At 42.1% G+C, this 20,595-nt stretch overlaps 2 protein-coding genes across 3 annotated transcripts; one reads left to right on the top strand and one right to left on the bottom strand.

Annotated features, from left to right (window-relative positions):
• The first annotated feature begins 24 nt into the window (after nucleotides 1-24).
• Nucleotides 25-8,755, top strand: LOC133505748 (tumor necrosis factor ligand superfamily member 14-like). 2 transcript variants are annotated; one of them, XM_061829176.1, is made up of 7 exons: nucleotides 25-158; nucleotides 5,817-6,036; nucleotides 6,885-6,953; nucleotides 7,052-7,085; nucleotides 7,605-7,670; nucleotides 7,757-7,994; nucleotides 8,073-8,755. In XM_061829176.1, the coding sequence occupies exons 2-7, from the start codon at nucleotides 5,836-5,838 to the stop codon at nucleotides 8,260-8,262; spliced, it is 798 nt and encodes a 265-aa protein (XP_061685160.1). In that variant the 5' UTR covers nucleotides 25-158; nucleotides 5,817-5,835; the 3' UTR covers nucleotides 8,263-8,755. The 2 variants fall into 2 exon arrangements, with proteins under 2 accessions (XP_061685160.1, XP_061685159.1); XM_061829175.1 differs by lacking the exon at nucleotides 25-158 and adding an exon at nucleotides 5,181-5,521.
• Nucleotides 8,756-10,208: 1,453 nt separating this feature from the next.
• Nucleotides 10,209-14,420, bottom strand: LOC133506093 (uncharacterized). The gene is made up of 3 exons (XM_061829858.1): nucleotides 14,018-14,420; nucleotides 13,892-13,925; nucleotides 10,209-12,903 (listed from the first exon to the last, which is right to left on the bottom strand). Exons 1-3 carry the CDS (start codon nucleotides 14,264-14,266, stop codon nucleotides 12,521-12,523), a joined length of 666 nt encoding a protein of 221 aa, XP_061685842.1. The 5' UTR covers nucleotides 14,267-14,420; the 3' UTR covers nucleotides 10,209-12,520.
• Between the last annotated feature and the right edge of the window lie 6,175 nt (nucleotides 14,421-20,595).

The following is a 20,595-nucleotide window of genomic DNA, read 5'->3' as shown; positions in this document are numbered from 1 at the left end:
AAACCAATCACCGCAGAGAATGACCTCCCTAGTTTTACAATCCTTTTGCGGGTACACGTCAACGCGGTTGCCATATTGAGTGTGTCAGATCTGCCCTTGCGCCAATGCAAGTTAAAGGACTGAACCTCGGAAAGTGAATCCCTCTCATTTAACCAGAGGTAAGCACCCACAAACACGCACACTCGCACGCACACACATACACACAAACAAACAGTACGTAATTGGAAAATACAGTCTTATTCTTTTCCTTTCGGCTTGTCCCGTTAGGTGTTGCCACAGCGTGTCATCTTTTTCCATCTAAGCCTATCTCCTGCATCTTCCTCTATAACATCTACTGCCCTCATGTCTTCCCTCACAACATCCATAAACCTTTCCTTTGGTCTTCCTCTTGCTCTTTTGCCTAGTAGCTCCATCCTCAGCACCCTTCTACCGATATACTCACTCTCTCGTCTCTGAACATGTCCAAACCATCGAAGTCTGCTCTCTCAAACCTTGTCTCCAAACCATCCAACTTTGGTTGTCCCTCTAATGAGCTCATTTCTAATCCTATCCAACCTGCTCACTCCGAGCGAGAACCTCAACATCTTCATTTCTGCCACCTCCAGTTCTGCTTCCTGTTGTTTCTTCAGTGCCACCGTCTCTAATCCCTACATCATGGCCGGCCTCACCACTGTTTTGTAAACTTTGCCCTTCATCCCAGCAGAGACTCTTGTGTCACATAGCACGCCAGACACCTTCTGCCAGCTGTTCCAACCTGCTTGGACCCGTTTCTTCACTTCCTTATCACAGTCACCGTTGCTCTGGATTGTTGACCCCAAGTATTTGAAGTCATCCACCCTTGCTGTCTCTTCTCCCTGTAGCCTCACTCTTCCCCCTCCACCGCTCTCATTCACGGACATATATTCTGTTTTACTTTGGCTAATCTTCATTCCTCTCCTTTCCAGTGCATGCCTCCATGTTTCTAATTGTTCCACCACCTGCTCTCTGCTTTCACTGCATATCACAATATCATCTGCGAACATCGTGGTCCAAGGGGATTCCAGTCTAACCTCATCTGTCAGCCTATCCATTACCACAGTGAACAGGAAGGGGCCCAGAGCTGATCCCTGATGCAATCCCACCTTCACCTTAAATTCTTCTGTTACGCCTACGGCACACCTCACCACTGTTCTACTGCCTTCATACATGTCCTGTACTATTCTAAGATATTTCTCCGCCACACCAGACTTCCGTATGCAGTACCACAGTTCCTCTCTTGGTAATCTGTCGTAGGCTTTCTCTAGATCCATAAAGATACAATGTAGCTCCTTCTGACCTTCTCTGTACTTTTCAATTAGCATCCTCAAGACAAATAATCCATCCGTGGTACTCTTTCTCGGCATGAAACCATACTGTTGGTCACAGATACTGACTTCTGTCCTGAATCTACCCTCCACTACTCTTTCCCATAACTTCATTGCGTGGCTTATCAACTTTATTCCTCTATGGTTTCCACAGCTCTGAACATCGCTTTTGTCCTTAAAAATGGGAACTAGCACACTTTTCCTCCATTCTTCTGGCATCTTTTCACCCGCTAGTATTCTGTTGAATAAGTTGGTCAAAAAACCCACAGCCACCTCTCCAAATTGCTTCCATACCTCCACTGGTATGTCATCAGGACCAGCTGTCTTTCCATTTTTCATCCTGTTCAGTGCCTGTCTGACTTCCCCCTTACATTGTTACTTCCTGGTCATTCACGCTCGCCTCTTCCACTCTTCTTTCTCTCCCATTTTCTTCATTCCTTAACTTCCCGAAGTACTCTTTCCATCTACCGAGCACACTACTGGCACCAGTCAACATATTTCCACCGCTATCCTTAATCACTTTTACTTGCTCCACATCCTTCCCATTTCTATCCCTCTGATCGGCCAACCTGTAGAGATCCTTTTCTCCTTCTTTCGTGTCCAACCTCGTGTACATGTCATCATATGCCTCTTGTTTAGCCTTCGCCACCTCTACCTTTGCCCTATGTCGCGTCTCAATGTATTCCTTGCGCCTCTCCTCAGTCCTCTCAGAGTCCCACTTCTTCTTCGCTAATCTCTTCCCTTGTATGACTTCCTGTATTTTGGGGTTCCACCACCAGGTCTCCTTCTTTCCTACCAGAAGACACACCAATTACTCTTCTGCCTGTCCCTCTGATCACCTTGGCTGCAGTAGTCCAGTCTTCCGGGAGCTCCTCCTGGCCATCAAGAGCCCCAGTCTCATCCCTTTCATGAAGGCTGCACAGCATTCCTTCTTTCTCATCTTCCACCCCCTGGTTCTCTGCTCTACCTTTGTCTTCCTAATTTTCCTACCCACCACCAGAGTCGTCTTACACACCACATCCTGTATTATGGTCCACCATCCAGTATCTTAGGAGGGAAAAGTGGTACACCATCAATACTGTATACAGCGGGGATGGGGCGCTGCTGACTTTGACTCTCGATGTTGTGAATTGGTGGGAAGAATACTTTGAAGACCTCAATTTCAGTCGCTTCTTACTCTCTCTGTCTTTCACTGAGTGACAGACAAGGCTCATTCACTCTATGTAGATTTGGGCGCATTCTCTCTCATTCGGTCTCATTGGGTTTCACCCTCTTTTACTGGTCCCAGAACAGATGCAAGGTTTATCGATCCAGCCTGACACAACAGTATATAACGAAATCACCATTGAGTAGATTTTTAACTGAAGAGCCTTAGTTGAAGATGTTGATGTAGATTAGCACTTCTAAAATGTTTTACACAAATTGCCACCTCCAAAAATACATCTATAACTACTACCATAATGACCAACATAAAAATACAGCAGCGTCATTGACAGTGTTCATCAACAACGAGCCACAAGTTTCTTTCTTAAAAAGTATATGTAATATTATTACATGGCACTTAAACATTATATATAGTTGGAACATTATAGGCGTTCTTAAATATAGTCAAATGCACATGAGTTAAATTCCATTCAAATATTTTGAACAGAAAAGTTAAATAAATACTGTACCCAAATGAATATTTCTAAAAAAAGAATTCAAAAATTCATAAACGCAACTGCGTTGAATATAAAAGTGAAATACAACTAAACTGTACTCACGTTGTACTGGATAAATAGTAAGTAAGTAAGTTTCTTTCGGCTTGTCCCGTTAGGGTTCGCCACACCGTGACATCTCAGATGAATAAAAAAAGGTTTAATCCACGATTTTGATTGGAGGGAATTGTTACCTACCAATAGAGGGAGCTGTTGTAATATTAGTCACTGAACTTTCACAGTTCTCTCGGGAATCGTCGCCGCAACGTCCATGCTGGCATAGTATTAGACCACAACATATGTTACGTGATGTTAATGGATGGTTTTACTGTCATGGCAACCTGTGTAGAGAGAGAGAGAGATGCTAGCCGTATGCAAGTCCAATTCTGTGGTATCCATCTGTGAGGAGGTTGTCCTGCCTCAGAACATGTGAGCAACATTGTGGCCAGTCCCTGCAAGATGAGCATTTGGAAAAAAGAAACACATTATTTCGAAATTTTCAAAATCTGTTTCATCCATCCATCCATTTTCTTTGCCGCTTATCCTCATGAGGATCACAGTGAGTCCTGGAGCCTATCCCAACTTTCAACGGGCAGGAGGCAGGGTACACCCTGAACTGGTTGCCTGCCAATCGCAGGGCACATGGAGACAGACAACAGCCGCACTCACAATCACACCTAGGGGCAATTTAGAGTGTCCAATTAATGTTGCATGTTTTTGGGATGTGGGAGGAAACCGGAGTGCCCGGAGAAAACTCACAGAGGCACGGGGAGAACATGCAAACTCCACACAGGCGGGTCCAGGATTGAACCCGGGACCTCATAACTGTGTGCCCAGCGCTTTACCAGTTGCTCCACCGTGGCGCCTTTTTTCATTATACAGTATCTACATATTTTTTTAAAAATTACTTGGCCTCAAGGTGGTCCAACTCGTTCGATTGTTGGCCTCACAGTTCTGAGTGATTTGAATCACAGCCCCGCCTGTGTGGAGTTTGCATGTTCTCCGTGTGCCGACGTGGGTATTCTGCGGGGACTGTGGTTTCCTCCCAATGATAGCTGGGATAAGTTTGAGCACTCACGCGACTCTTGTCAGGTAAGTGGCTCAGAAAATGCATGGATGGATTTATCCACACATCCATCCATACATAGATAAATTTTCTTAGCCACATATTCTCACAAGGGTTGCGGGGTGTGCTGGAGCCTATCCCAGCTGTCTATGAGCAGGAGGCGGGGTACACCCTGAACTGGTTGCCAGCCAGTGCTAACCACTCACAAACCGGAGTGCCCAGAGAAAACCCACACAGGCACAGGGAGAACGTGCAAACTCCTGACAGGTGGGACCGGGTTTGAACCCGGGACTACAGAACTGTGAGGCCAACGCTTTCCAGCTGATCCACCCTGCCTGGATGGATTTATCCATCCATCCATTTTCTTGGAAACTTATTCTCACGAGGGTCGCGGGGAGTGCTGGAGCCGATCCCAGCTGTCAATGAGCAGGAGGACCTCCCCCCAACCACACGGAAACTGCTGCTGTAGCATTAAAAAAGCATGGTCAAATGCAGAGAAGAAAAGAGAATGTTTTTGTGGAGGATGAGCATAAATCACAATCACACCCCAGCCCCAACTATTTTTCATACTTATTACAAGGAAATGATACTCATTGTGACGCCATTTAAAGACGTGACAAAGAAAACAAGGACAATTGATGGGGTTGTTTTCATTCTTTCTTTCTTTTTTTTTTTTTTTTTTAGAACATGAGTGCATTACTACATCTTCATGTACTGTAAGTGCACCACATGTATAACCTTCAAAAAGTAGCAGAAATACACAATGCCGAACCTATTTTTCGCCACTATTTGCATTTCTAAGATTAGTCTAAAGAGAATGTGTTACTTTGGCAGCATAAACAATACCAAACTATTTGGACAGGTGTACTGTAATTCTTGTCTTGGCTTTGATGCCGTTGTAACATTGAGCAGACGAAATGGTGAAGATGTTCTATAAATGCAAGAATGGAGCATGGAAATGTCCATTTGACACACCAAAAAAAAAGAGAATAAGGGAAGTGTCAGCTGCAAGGCGCCAACTATATATTCATTTAGTACGTTGTGGGGAGTGTCCCACACGCATTGGCTTCTCTTACTCTCAACTTGTTTCTTCCCTGTGTCATCTTCATTTCCTCCTTACACGAGCTTGCTAAAAAGAGCAATATTGGTGACAGTTGGCAGGACACATGCGAGGCAGCTGGACTAAGTGTACAGTACTTACTCCTCAAGTGGTGGCTGGAAGGGTAGGCATTTTCGAATCTCACAACATATTTTGGGGAGAATTCACATTTGTGTGTTTGTTTTAATCATTTTTTCTAGGGTTTTTTTTTTTTTTTTTTTTTGTCTCGACCTGTAACTTTCCCAAACTGGGGAAATTAGCTGCTGAATGTGTGGCTGAGTTAAGAAGAAGCATCTGGAGCGCCCATAAATCCAAGGTATTGTCTTCATAAAAAGAACGGAGATTGTTTTACTTGTAGCTTGTTGTCGTGTCTGTTCTCAGACAGATTTTTTCTCCCATTTGCTAGCAATAGTCAGACTGTGGCGTAATCACTTCCGTGAAGTCAGGTTGCATCGCTGTGTACTCGCGCAAGGAGCGACCGCTATTTATTTGGCCTGTCTGTCTTCCTGTCATGATCTTTCATTTTCTGTCTAGACTTGTCTCCGAGTCTGCCTGCTATCTAGTTCCCCAGATGGGCCTTTGTGACCTGGTGCCCCCCTTTTGTATCCCAGGTGGAGCAGGAGAGAGAAGATGGCAGAGGGCAACGCGGCGAGCCACCCCCAAGTCTTTGTGGTGGACAGCCGAGCCGGCTTCTCCCCCCCACCCAGACCTGTGAAAAAAACACGATGGACTTTGATACGGCACAGATTTCTTGTGCTGGTGGTGACGCTGAGCGTACTAGGACTTGTTGTCGAGGGATGTTTTGTCTATAAACTTTACATGAAAACTGAGGTGAGATTCATGTCTGCCTGCCTATCTTTGCCTTTCCAACCAAAGTGAAAGTGTTTTGCGTACATTTCTCCATCGGAAATTTCCATGTTCCTTAGTACCTGATCTCTCTCTCTCTCTTTCTCTCTCTGTCTCTCTCATGCCTCCACGAACATGCACACACTCACACAAACACACACGCAGGCTGACATACCAGTGAACATCCCCTTTATGCTTGGAAATTACTCTTAAGTCACATGTCCAGTGCGTCAACTGTATCAAGAGGACTCACGTTCTCCAAATTTTTTTTATGAAGTGTGCTGTCTTAGCAAATAGTTTATTGAATTATAGAATAATAATCTTTTTTTTCAAATACTTTTGAAACATTTGGGTTTTAATGTCATTAAGGTTTAAGAGCAACAGCATCTGAAGATGTTTTACTGAAACTGTAATGGGAGGTCACTCAAAATAGCTCAGATGTTACTCCTCTATGGAAGTGTTTTTTTGTTTGTTTGTTTTTCCACAGATAGTAAAAATAACATTTTCCCGTGTCCCAGTATAATCTTGACAGTAAAATCAAGTTCAGCTACGGTAAATTCACGATTGTTTTTACATCCACCATTTCACTCGCATTTGTTGTATATCATGGTTTTGATATTTTGATTTTCCCATTCTATTTCCAGCTAAAGACCATTCTGTGTGTGTGTGTGTGTGTGTGTGTGTGTGTGTGTGTGTGTGTGTGTGTGTGTCTTTCAAAATTGCTCCATTAGAGCTCTGTTTTTTTTTTTTTTGTTAAACCTCAACACCAAAACTTGCACTTGAACTTGTGACATCTTGTAACTTTCTCAATTCTTCTCACTCTCCCCTTCCAGGCATTTTCCATCTGTATGTCAGATCCACGCTGTCAAAACATGTCCAACTCTAACATATTTGCCAAGCAGGTAAGACTGAATGAATGAGCTTGCCAGTGCCTAACGAGTCACTTTACACTTTCAAAGGGCTCAAGGTTTACGATATTTGTTTTCCTCTTGTCTTGCAGGTTGGCTCCTTGAAAGACCGAGTGGCATCTGAAGGTATGATCATGATCATGAAATGTAAACAAAACAGACAAAATAACAATGTCAAAGCCATCACTTCAAAAAGCCCATATCTTAAGCACAAGTGTGTCCCGACTTCGTTAGATACCTATTTCAGATTTCTGCGTGGATTATTTAATAGAGTCATATTTACGGCAAAAAATAGGGGAGTCTGACGTTCATCTCCTGTGGGTGCAGCCAAGTATCATAAACATGTCTCGATTGCTTGATGATGCAACAGCCACTGATAGTGTAGTTCTACACACGTGCCTGACTCTGGTGCGGGCGGCGGGAGATGGTGTCGATATGAACGCTGTGACCGATTGGTTACCAATTCGGGGGAAGCCAGCCTTTTCCCTGTTGTTAGCTGGGATGAGCTCGAGTGTTAGGAGAAGCCCCTTAGAAAATGGATGGTATATTCAATAGTTTAATCTACAATAATTGTCGTACTTAATAGATTGACCAATGAGCATTAAAAAAAGATACTGATGGATTTTCTCCCTTTTATGGCAACAGGAGCCTCCAATGAGGTTCACCCAACTCCATCTTTGTTGGGACCTAAACCCTTCGCTCACCTGATGTGTAAGAGTCCTATTTTAATAAATTACCAAAAATACTTGATCTCCTTGAAGGTACCGGCGTATCCCACCTCTCATCTTTATTCACAGGCAGCAGCAATCCCGTCGGGGAGAAGAATGTGGTGCAGTGGGTTGACAAACATGGCGACGCCGTCACCCACCAGATGAGCTACAACAACGGCCGGTTGTTTGTGGAGAAGGACGGTTACTACTACCTCTACTCCAAAGTGCAGATTAATGCCGTGGAGGTGTGTTCTCCCATAGAGCACAAGGTGATGAAAGACACCTTGGCATATGAGCAATCTATGGAACTTATGAAATCAAAGAGGTGAGTGCGTGCCTGGTTTCCTTCTCAATCTGGATGGTCGCATTCAATTGCTGGCATCACTTTGGCTTTTTCTTCCAGGTCCCACTGCTTGACCCACAAACGTTCAGGTGTGAAGTCATCAGGGGATGAGGATATATGGGACAGTTTTCTCGCAGGGATCTTCCACCTGCGTTCTGGAGATTACATTTTTGTCACATTGGATAATATACAAAAGTTGCGTCCTGGACCCACGAAAAATTTTATGGGAGCATTTATGATATCTCCATAGAAACATAAAAAAAAAAAGAACTCATCGCACATTTGACTCATTGTGATTTACTTCTTCCCTTCTCTCTGGATGTATTAGAAGCACTTGTGAAAAAGCAGCATCTCATGAAACTGTATCTGATATTCAGACTACATTATTTGTTGCATCTTGATTGTTCTGCAGATGAATACAACTTTATTACAGACTGTGAAAACATGCTCTTAAATTTGTTTCCAAGATTATTAAGTGCCCCGAGCACGTAAAGACCATAAACTTAAAGACCACATTACACTGTCAAAGATTTATTGATGTTTTGTAAAACACACACCTGCAAAGCAATGTATGTGTGTTTGAAGAGCAGGATCTGGTGCCAGAAGTTTACCCGAAGAAGCTCGGAGTACGAACACAATTTGTTCTAATCTGTTCCCAACCTCCAAATAGTAAATCCCTATTTTAATTCCCATTTTTGTGAAAACATGTACACCCTGTATTTAATTAAAAAAATGCACACATTTAAAGCAACTTAAATGTTTATAATTTGCTTTTTTGTCGCGGTGGGATGGTATCGAGGGGCCTGAGAGTCACTGAGGAATTCTCCCTCCACGATTTGACAGCGTAATAATTCTCCGCAGTAGCTTCTCCTTTTCTTCTATTTACTGTGAGCTTTGCTTTATAACACTAGTCGCTCCTTTGGCAACACCAGCCGACTTTTATGACATTTATATTCTTTAGGATCGCTGAAATAGTCGGCTTAGCCATCCAATAATAATTACCTCGAGCTGTAACAAACACGGACGACATTTTCGTACTTAGTGATTATCGCTATCCTCAGATCCACTGTGGATCGCTCAACTTTCCTTTTTCCTTTGCTGCTGGTACCACGGGCTGTCTTTCTTTGGGCCCAAGGCAAAGAAAATACTGCGAAAAAAAAATCTCGAGAAGCACTCACAAATTTGCGTGCTCATACTATGACTGCCTGCCTGATCCGGCACCACTCGTGTCCGTTCAGCATCGCTCGGCTTTACTAGGCTGCACGTTCAAATTGGGTTCAGTTTTGCACGGATGTTTGGAACCCGAGAATTGGGTTGTTTTTATGCTGATTATTTTGGTTGAAGTCCGATCTGTACGACGTCTGAGTCGTACGACTGGTTAGAGTGTCTGCCTCACAGTTCTGAGGTCCAGGGTTCAAATCCCGTGCCCGCCTATGTGGAGTTTGCATGTTCTCTCTGTATTTGCGTAGGTTTTCTCCGGTTTCCTCCCACTTCTCAAAAATATGCAACATTAATTGGACACTCTAAATTGCCCCTAGGTGTGATTGTGAGTGTGGGCATTTGTCTCTATGTGCCCTGCGATTGGCTGGCAACCAGTTCAGGGTGTACCCCGCCTCCTGTTCGTCGACAGCTGGGATAGGCTCCAGCACTCCCCGCGATCTTGTGAGGATAAGCGGCTAAGAAAATGGATGATGGATATATATATATATATATATATATATTATATATATATATATATATATATACACACACATTTGAGAGAAGAAGTAAAAATAAACACCTGTGATATTGTGGTTGCACAAGTGCACACACCCTCTTATGGATGGGTGTGGCTCTTTTCAGAATCTAGCAATCACCATTAAACACGTTAAACTTCAGTCAACATTTCAACTGTCACCATTTAAACTGCTTCTGATTGACCCCAAATAAATCTTAGATGTTCAAATTGGCTTTTGGTGACATTTTTGTCATCACGTCTTAGAACACACACAAGGCATGGTCCGCAGAGAACCTCCGCAGCATCAAGGGATCTCATTATTAAAATGTATTAATCAGAAGAAGGGGATCAAAAAATTCTGAAGCATCGGTGCCATCTATTGAAACATTTTAGGTGGAATTGATGACAAAGGGTTTTTTGTTTGTTCGTTTATTACATACTAATGAAGGAAGAAAAAATGGACTACAGCAGAAAAGGGAATTTTTTTCATCCACAGCAAAAAGGCAGGTGGTTGAGTATCACTTGGGATCTATAGTATTTGTGCATGTGCCCGGTAATGTTCTGATCAACATACCAGGGTATAGATACTGTGAAGGGTGAAGAAATGGCCTTTTTCAAAGGTGGAGGGAGTTACCGGATCATAAATAGAGCACGTTTTTCACTTAAAACAAAAATACAGGGAGAAAGAGGCGCAAACAAGCAGTCAGTTTGAAGGTTACTGCGTCAAAGGCCTCGCAAAGCAAGCCTTTGCTGGGGTGGAAACTCAGAATGTGCTCCAGACTTCAGTCAGTCATAGACCACAAAGTATCTCCTTCTAAATAATACAACTTGTGGTTTTTGTATTTATTGTTCCACCATCTTATCAAAACACTCCTGAGTCCCTGAAAATGGATTTGATCTGCGTAAAATGGTTTCAATTCAGAAATAGTAAATGCCATATTTTAAAAAACTTTTTTTTTAAGTTGAATATGTATACTTTAGTTCGATCTTGTCTTAAATTTACAAACCATTGTGACATTGGAAAGACAACAAATCGGGGAAAAAGTCATTGTGAAACTATTTCTCCATCTTACTGTATTAATGTATTGTAAATAACAGCACCGTTCTGAGGATTCAAAAGGGCATGCAAGACTTCAGAAAGCAATGTTGACACAGACAGCATGATATGAAAGTGTTTAGACAGAATAATTGGGTTATTTCCTGTTGTAAACCCCAAATCAACACATACACATCTCCCGTGTACACTTTAGAACTTGAACGTTGGCCGTCATGTGGTTGATGGCAACCTGCAAGAAGTGATTCAAACTCTATTTTACTCTGAATTCTTCCATGTTAATGGTATACATTTTTACAGTACCTTTCCTCATATAATTCTTTCATAAACAAAAACAAAATATACATTTTTAATTTGGATGCAGGTTTTTTTTTCCTAAATAACTTGTTTGATGAGATCCAACTCAGGTCTTGCATCAAAATGGATTGAAATTGTTAAAAATGCCTTAAAAATATGTTTATTATTGTTGGTGGTGTGCAGTGGTGTAGAATAATAATAATGATAATCATCCATTTATAGTTTAATATTTCTGTAATGTCTATGAAATAATCATTCTAACATTCATTCAATTTCATGCAAGTGCGTCACCTCCACCTCAAGACCCTAGATGCTTTTTTTTGGCACTTAAAAATAAATAAACAGGAAGTGATGCAGTTACTTCCCGCTACATGCAACAACAGGGAACTTTCCCCTTCGGTAGACACTTTTCAAATATTCCACTTGTACTTTGCCACAATCACTGTCACAGACGTCATTTTCTCCTTTTCATGTGATGCGAGCGCGCACACATACAGTATAAGCTCATACGTTTATTTCCATGTTAAATATGGATACAATCAACACTATCCAGTTTGTCCATGGGACTTAACATTGTTTCATCGCATTTTCAACATCATACATGTGATATTTTGATTACACTTCACAACAAAGTTTCCCAAATCTATTGATACATCACTGCATTTTGCACTTTAAATGAAATATGTTATATTTCCTCATCAACCCATTCATTTATTGCCATTGGAGAGATTAACTACAGAAAACTAATGCGTGGAATCAGTTGACGAGAAAATATTAAAACTCAATCAAATCATTTTTGAGTGTACTCTTATAGTCTCCCACAAATTTCCAAAACTTTATTTTTACAGGCTTGTAAAGGATTTTACCTATTAATTTGTGTTGATTTTGCAAAACTGAAGTGCTCAATAAACCTTTTGTGCTATTCACGGGGTCATCTTTGAATGCGTAACAAATCACGTCTTGTGTCTATTGTGCTAAAACAATCCATTTTCCAAGCCACCTATCCTCACAAATAAGTGATTTACTCTAAGTGTTGCAATGCTGTACTGACTGTGATTTCATTGCTGTTTATTATCCATGTGAATCCAAATGAGAACCTTGTAGCCACGCATAAAAATAGAACCAGAAACTTAAAAAGAAAAACTTGAAGATTGCACATTAACACTAATGTAGTGTTATCAGCCTACAATAACTTCATATTTGACATATAGAAACCTGCAACATAAGTAGTCCCGCGGTGTTAAATAAATACGCACATCATCACAATATGTCAAAAATATATACAGTGTCCAGTCAACATCTCCTCCCTGATTGCGACGTCTCTTTCTTTGCGGCGTCCTTTTTCAGGTGAGCTCCACGGAGTCTTTCCCACTATGCTCCTTTCACGTTCTTTAGTTGGGTTACTTGCAGGTCACGTGCAAACAGTTCTGATTTCAGATCTTAGTCCACAAGGAACATGCCCAAGTTGGAACCGGTGAGCTCCAGTTTCCAGTTCTCCAGCCCCTCCTTTGCCACGCTCATGTGGGTGAGCAACTGCGTGTTGGCGTCCAACCAGCCCACTGTCCAGCACCTCTTGCTCGCTTGTTCGGAACCCGCGAGAAGGTGAACTTGGCAGCTCAGCTTGTGCCCCACATTAACACTCAGGAGGCCAGTACTGCACCTGTACGTGCAGGTCAGGTTAAGGTTCAGGTATATGAAGTAAGTCCCCGCACGTTTGGGCCACAGCGAGTGTTGCTTTGAGTCAAAGTTGAAGTTGCTTCCGACAGACTCCCCGGCGCTGTAGTGGACTGGAGCCCACTCAACGGTTGAGTTCACCAACTTGCCTGTAGGAGGAGACAAACACATCCAATTAGGAACACGGACTTTCTCGTGCCTGGAACAGACTACATGACAAGAGACTCCCGAAGACTATTGTTGTCATATGTTGCCATGTCTCGGTCAGAAACTGGCAACACGGCACGGGATGTAAAACGATAGCAACACATCCCGTCGTTTGATGGCCACAGGGCTACATCTTACTGTTGGGAGAGGCAGGACCGTAAAATGTAACCGCTGCCATCATGGCAAAAACAGAGATGATTGCAACAATGTATTGTGTTGGGTACATGAAGCTTGTTCCTCGGCAAGCGACGTTAAGCTTTTTTTCAGTAAAGTGTGCGTCTATGCAGAGGAAAACATTAAGCATCCATAAATTTCAAAGTATTGGGCCGATCATTCTAATAGTTTCAGAAAAATTACAAGTTGTGATAAGCACAACATTGAAAAAACACGTGTACATTGCAGATATATTTCTGAATGTGAAAAATGTGTGGAAATAATTTGTGGATTTGAAAAATGCTTCAATTGCAGATATATTTGTGGATTTGAAAAACACGTGTGAATCGTGGATATGTGCATTGATTTGAGACATGTAGCTCTCCATACAAAAAAAAAATCCTCAATATTTGGCTGATTGTTTTAAGATTTTTAGAGGTAGACGTGGTCTTAAGTAACAATGTCCTGATTTTTTTGTTTTGATGAGAAGTGATCAGTTTATAGACTTTAAGGGACATTAAGCCTTTTTACGTTAAGCATTTCCGCCAATCCCCCCTAAAAGATGTGAATGCTTATTTCCGCCAATACCCCCCCCCCCCCCAAAAAAAAGGTGTGAATGCTTATTTGTTTATTACGTGCCCTGCTAGCGGCTTGAGCCAGGCTGTATCGGCCTATTCTCACCCAGTCAGCTGACCTACAGCCCTCCTCAGGATAACCACTATGAAATGGATGGCTACGTGTCGAAATGCATCTCACCCAAAAAAAAAGCAGACTTACTTGAGACTGCCTCCAAGAAAGCAAACTTCTGCATCTGTCAACACACAAACAATATTGATATACTGTAAGAGGTCATGTGTTTGAAAGACAAAATAGCGTGTAATTCAGTACTTTTTAAAAAAGTACCTTGTAAGCCGGACTCGGAGAGAGTCCTTTTAGTTCTTCCTTTGCGAACTGAAACGGATGCAGCACCGAGCCCACTTGGGAGCGCAGCGCCATCAGAACCGGCACGCACACCACAGCCATAGCAGTAAGCGCTGCAAACAAGACCAGGATGGAAACGAGCACGCACGCATCCAGACAGCGTCCACGGTCTCGGCCTTTCTTCTCCTGACACTCAATGTCCATGTCTTTAGGTCCCAACAATAGGCACATAAGGACGGCTGAATGCAGGCGACGTCTGCAGAAATTGCTTAGCGGGTAACCTCCACAGGACTGCGGCTCTCTGCACCTCAGCCCGGTGCAGTCCACGGGATTGAACAGAGTGACACCGAGTCAGCCCTTTTATAGTGTTATAGTGAGAGTTCGGTTTCACACTCAAAAAGGGGGGGGGGGGGGAAATCACGGAAGTCATGGGTTTCCCTCCTCGCCATTCTCACGCCGCCACCTCTTCCTCCTCCGCGATGCATTTTCCGGGGGCGTGAAAACTTTCCGAGAGTCCCTGATGTTTCGCAACCTCCAGTTGCAGAAGGAGGCGCCAGCGACAGGGGAAGAGAAATCGGTTCCACTCGCTCCAGTCCCTAACACTTGGTCAAACTGTCAACTTGTCAAAAAACAAAAAACAAACAAACGAAAAACAGTACCACAAGAGATCATCAAACCCGTGAACAATTCCAATCCCTAAATTAATAAATACAAAACAACAACGGGGCGGCTGGACAGCGTTGGGCTCACAGTTCTGAGGACCGGAGTTCAAATCCTAAGTCAGAGTTTGCATGTTCTCCCATGGGGGTGGGTTTTCTCCGGGCACTTGGGTTTCCTTCCATATCCCAAAAACATGCAACATTCATTGGAGACTCTAAATTGCCCCTTGGTGTGATTGTGAGTGCGGCTGTTTGTCTGGACGTGCCCTCCGATTGGCTTGCAACCAGTTAAGGGTGTACCCTGCCTCCTGCCCTATGATAGCTGGGATAGCACACCCGCGACCATCGTGAGGATAAGCGACTCTGAAAATTGATACATGGATGAAAAGTGTCAGTCTCGCAGGAAAATGTGCGTGGAGCGTTTCCTTTTTGGGGGCGTGGGGCATATTTGCAGTGTTTTACTTTAATCGTCAAGCTAAAAAAAAAAAAAAAGGGGGGGGGATGTTTTTTCCAGACGCAATTCTGGCAAAACCACAACAAACGGTTTCGACGCTCACGCCAACCACGCCAACCGGCAAGAAAGATTAAAGCATTCATGTGACGTCATGAATCCCCGCCCACATGTGACAAGTGAAAGGGAGAGCAAATGCGACACTATCGCTTTCGTGACGTCGTTTCTATTGTGTGTATTGTCAACCTGTCGAGAAAAACTGGTACGACTCCTTGAAGGAGCTCTCCTGGTTCACAAAATATGGATTGGCTGCTCAAATTTGCACACTTATCATTGGGGAAATATTAACAGGAAGTATCCAGTTCATACTGTGTGGGAAGTTTTCTCTGAAACTGTTGTTAGTCATGACTAAAAAAAAAATTGGCAATGATGGGTGTTCGTAGTAATATTATTATTATTCAGTCTGCTGCATACTGTGAAAACACAAATGTGCCCCCCGTCACCCAAAGTGTAAATTAGTTGCAGCCTCGACTATCCCATAGGTGTGAATGATTGTTAAGAGGGGGCTATGCGGGGGCGCTTGGGACATTATTCAGGATTAGCTCTACTACGAGTACTACTCAAATGCTTACACACACAAACTACTGTAAAACGCTCTCATACACGACTCAAATCTTCTCATATGTCTCCCTCTCATGAAAATGACTCAAACACGCTCACGGTCACCACTCAAAAACTCAAATACACGACCCAAACACTCATAGTCATCACTCAAACTCTCATATTCACTACTTCAACATTCATATTCACTTCTCAAACATGCTCATATTCACTTATCAAAGAAAATAAATGAAATATTTGACTGGGAATGTGAGTAGTCTGCTGTGAATATCTACGATACGAGTTTCACTAAGACAATAAAATTCCTTTATTCCCCTTGATCACCTCATTAGGTACACCCGTACAGGAGATTTAAAATGCAACTATCCGGCCATCCTGCCTTCAACAAACCGTATCAATTTTAGATTGTAACCGCAGAAGTGTTGAAACTCTTGTCTTGAGATGGGAAGTAAACACACGCCCGCTTCCGCTTTAGCCCGAAAGGGACATTTATTGAGGCTGCATCCGCATTGGGCGTATCGCTTTGACAGAAGGGTCAGTCTATCCCGACGTCATTACCGGCACGGCTTCTGATTGGCCGACTACAACGTCATATTCTCCCGCACTTACACATTAAGAGTGAGGACAAACGTTATTGTCAAATTAATCGATAAGTATACAACTCAAATCCTCTCACTCATCCGTCTCAGAAGCTCACATACATGTTTGTCAAAATTATTTACATTTTTAGACAGATAGATAGATAGATAGATAGATAGATAGATAGATAGATAGATAGATAGATAGATAGATAGATAGATAGATAGATAGATAGATAGATAGATATAGATAGATAGATAGATAGATAGATAGATAGATAAGACTATACACAGTCAAGTATTTCATCCATCCATCCATTTTCTTAGCCGCTTATCCTCACGAGGGTCTCAAGAGTGCTGGAGCCTATCCCAGCTGTCAACGGGCAGGAGGCAGGGTACACCCTGAACTGGTTCCCAGCCAATCGCAGGGCACATAGAGACAAACAGCCACCCTAACAATCACACCTTTGGGCAATTTTGAGTGTCCAATCAATGTTGCATGTTTTTGGGATGTGGGAGGAAACCGAAGTGTCCGGAGAACACCCACTCAAGCACGCGGAGAACACGCAAGCTCCACACAGGTGGGCCCGGGATTGAACCCATGTCCCCAGAACTATGAGGCCAACGTTTTACCATCTAACCACCATGCCGCACAAGTATTTTCATGCTTTCATACTACCGCAACCGTTGTGTGGATAAGCAGCTAAGGAAATGGGTGGATGGATATAAGTAAGTCCATGAGTGTGACATCCGTCTATCCGTCTGTCCATCCATCCATCCATCCATCCATCCATCCATCCATCCATCCATCCATCCATCCACCCATCCATCCATCAATCCATTCATTTTGTAACATTTCTACTCTTAAGTGTATGTAGATGAGAGTGTTTACTCAGGACTAGTAACTATTCACCCTCATATTTTCACTTATGGGCAATGTAGCGTCTTCATTGAACCAGACATGCATGTTTTGGAAATGTGGGAGGAAAAGAGAGTACAGTGCACTGAGAAACGTGCAAACTAAAAAGATCTGAACCAAGATTCAAACCTCGATCCTTTTGACTGTGAGGCAGACATGCTTAATGTACATTTCACTGTACTGTGGTTAAAAAAAGCATCATTACTCATGAAAACTTCCCACTCTGTATGAACCACAAACTTCCTTTTATAAATTTCTCACCTGCTCACTAAGCAGATTTTAACACTTAATCATATCATGAGGCATGCTCCTTCAAAGAGTGTTTGAGTGAAAGATGAGATGCATTCTGAAGTTGTCACCAGGCAATTACTAAGCACATATAGACAAACACTCATTCCCATTTGTGGGTAATTTAGAGGTTTCAATCAACATAACATGATTTTTGGGGGTTAGCAGAAGGCCGAGTACTTTGAAAAACACAGCATGGAAAGCCCTGAAACGAGAGTTGAACCTTTTGACTGTGAGGTAAACATACTAACCACATCATGATGTGCCTTTTAATTATCATGCATATGACTTTGTTGTCATCAGATAAGTAGCTGAGATAATTGAGATAAAATCGAAGACAATAAATTGAGACATCAGTAGCATTAATTGAAATCACACTTTTAGTGTTTTGTATTTTTTTAAGTGTAATCCATCATACTCTAAAAGCCATTTACACTGTGCTCAGAAAAGAGGCGGAAACGATTAAATGAGATAAAACATAAAAAATGCTTTCCTTTCATCACAAAATGACAAATATAAATATTACTTATCATTTCCTGATGTGGTCGGGCTACCTTTTCTGTTTCAGGTGTGTCAAATCCACTGAAACATTTTGCACTGAAAAAGTGGACATGGCATTGTCTCCCCAGATGATGTAATCACACATTACATGCTGAATTTTAAGTCAGCGCTTTGGTAACTTCGACTGACATCAGAAACGACAAATGCGAAACAAACAAGGCCCGTGATGGGAAAATGTGGGGATTGTTTGCATGGGGGCGTGACAGACGGAGATGCGTAAATCAGCATGTCGCACTCACGATATTATGACAGCCAGTCAGGAAAAGTCATATGCTCCTATGAGCTGAAAATTCAAAGCCTTTTGTTCCTTCATGAAATAAAACACACAAAACACTATAAAACACACACAGATATTGCCCAAGTGTCTTTCTGAGCTGAGTGTGTTTACAGGTGTCAGACAATGCAAAAGTTGTGTTTTAAGGAATGGATAACGAAGAATTGTCCATAAATCTGAGCAAAAAAAAAAAAAAAAAAAAGAAAAATATATAGTTTGTATTACTTATCTTGAAGTATGGATGCAAATTTCCAGTTACACACATCGGCACATTGCAATTAATGATATACTTTGATGTATTTTCAGTGTGCCATTTGGGAGGGAGAAAAAAAACCCACCATCTAAGTGAGTTTGGGTTTTTCAGTGTTTTCACTTTCATTTTTCACCTTTACAACCAGACTATTTCACAATACAGCAAACCTCGCTAAGAGTCAGCAAAAGAGAAAAGTTGTTTTTCCTGTTACCTTCTGCCACTGTCTGTGCGGCAGGTTACACCCATGATGAGTAATTGCAGCGTTACAAGTCTGACTATGAAAGCCAGCCAGGAAAAGTCATGTGATTATTGTGAGCCAGAAACACAAACCTTTGATCCTTAATTAAACCACATAAATGGGCCGTCTTTCTCAAGTCCAGTTGTGACGCTTATCCTCAGACTGAGGGTGAGGAGCCGACACACGAAAAGCGGAGAGCACCTTGAACAAGTTGCCAGCCAAACGCAAAGGAACATATGGACAAACAGCCAGTCACATTCATATTCAGAGTCAATTTAGTCTTGAATGTTTTTTGTTGTTTTTTTAATGTAGGAGGAAGTTGGAGTATCCGACAAAAACGCTCCAAGCACAGCGAGAATATGCAAACTTCACAGTCTGGCTGGAGTCTGGACTCAAACCCACAACCTCAGAAATGTGACTGACTTCTTGTCCACCTGTGGTCCAATGTACAGTAATTTAAAAAGCAAACTAAAATAATGAAACTGGGCTGGAAAAGGGGGGGGGGATCCCTAATTTACCTGGATTATTTTGTCACACATCCTCTGCAATCACACAATTTCTGTGTACCTTTTTCGCCAAGAATAAAATAATGTCTTTATTGGCATTGTGACAATGACAAGCATGTTGACTCAAACTGCTCCAACTCCCAGGTTTTTCCAAATTGTGTTTAAGGGCCTTTGACAGATATTTAATAACAATGAGGTTCTTCCAAATGAACAGGAGTGTTATTCATTTTCTCCTTCCACAGGTTGGTGCTATCAAACAGCACACTAGAAACAGCAGACATTCAATAGCTTCTTTCCATTTCCCATTATGTATCTTCTTAAATATCTGACTGGTAATTCACTTTTATAACTTAATCACTTTACGTTATTTGCATTATTGTTACTTCTCAATATTACCATATGACTGGAAACCCTCAATTGCTTGAGGAGTCTTTGCAGTACTTGCACAATTATCTTTGTAGCAGCAGGACTGATCACCTTGCATTGTTGAAATGACCCCTTATTGTATATATTTTAGTGGCTTGTTTTCTGCAGAACTAGAGTGGCTCCAACCCGCGTGGAAAATTTCCTTATGTTTTTAGCACAGTCGGCCAATAATTATTCTTATACTGTTTCCTAATCATTCTAGGGTGGTCTTAGCAGTGTGACCCTTTCCTGTTGGGCGACCCATGATCTAAGACTGAAACTAAGCTTAAACTACATTTTGCTCAAGAATGCAGAAATAGATTTTATTGTTCCCAGCAGAGATTCAAGGCATGCTCTGCTGGATTCTGCAAAGCAGCCTCAGAACCTGAGCTTCCTCCATGGTTCGCAGTAACTTGTGTTCTCTTCTTTCTGGATCCTTCTTTTTTGTATCTTTAAACAGAGGTGAGGTGACTTACCAAAAAGCTTCCGTTTTGTCTCATTTGTCCAAAGGATATTCATGACCAAGCTTTGTAGCTTGGTGATATGCATTTTATTAAAGATTTACGTTCAACCCCTTAATGAAGGGTCCAGCAATTTCGTCAATGTGTGTTCGTGCTATTTATTTATTTGCTTACTTACTTATTAATTAATTTATTTTATTTTAATTTTTTTCTCACTATTATTCTTTTTTCCCACTGTCACTTTAAAACCTTTAAAAAAATAGTGCGCGTTTTACAAAAAAATTGTACCACGCACTCACCAAAGGAGAAAAGAAGGCTTGACTGCCATCTAGCTGATAAACCACTA

This window comes from Syngnathoides biaculeatus, chromosome 9 (genome assembly GCF_019802595.1).
Source record: "Syngnathoides biaculeatus isolate LvHL_M chromosome 9, ASM1980259v1, whole genome shotgun sequence".
Lineage (NCBI taxonomy): Eukaryota > Metazoa > Chordata > Actinopteri > Syngnathiformes > Syngnathidae > Syngnathoides > Syngnathoides biaculeatus.
Note: the sequence above shows the minus strand (reverse complement) of the source record. Positions and strands in the feature narration are given on the sequence as shown.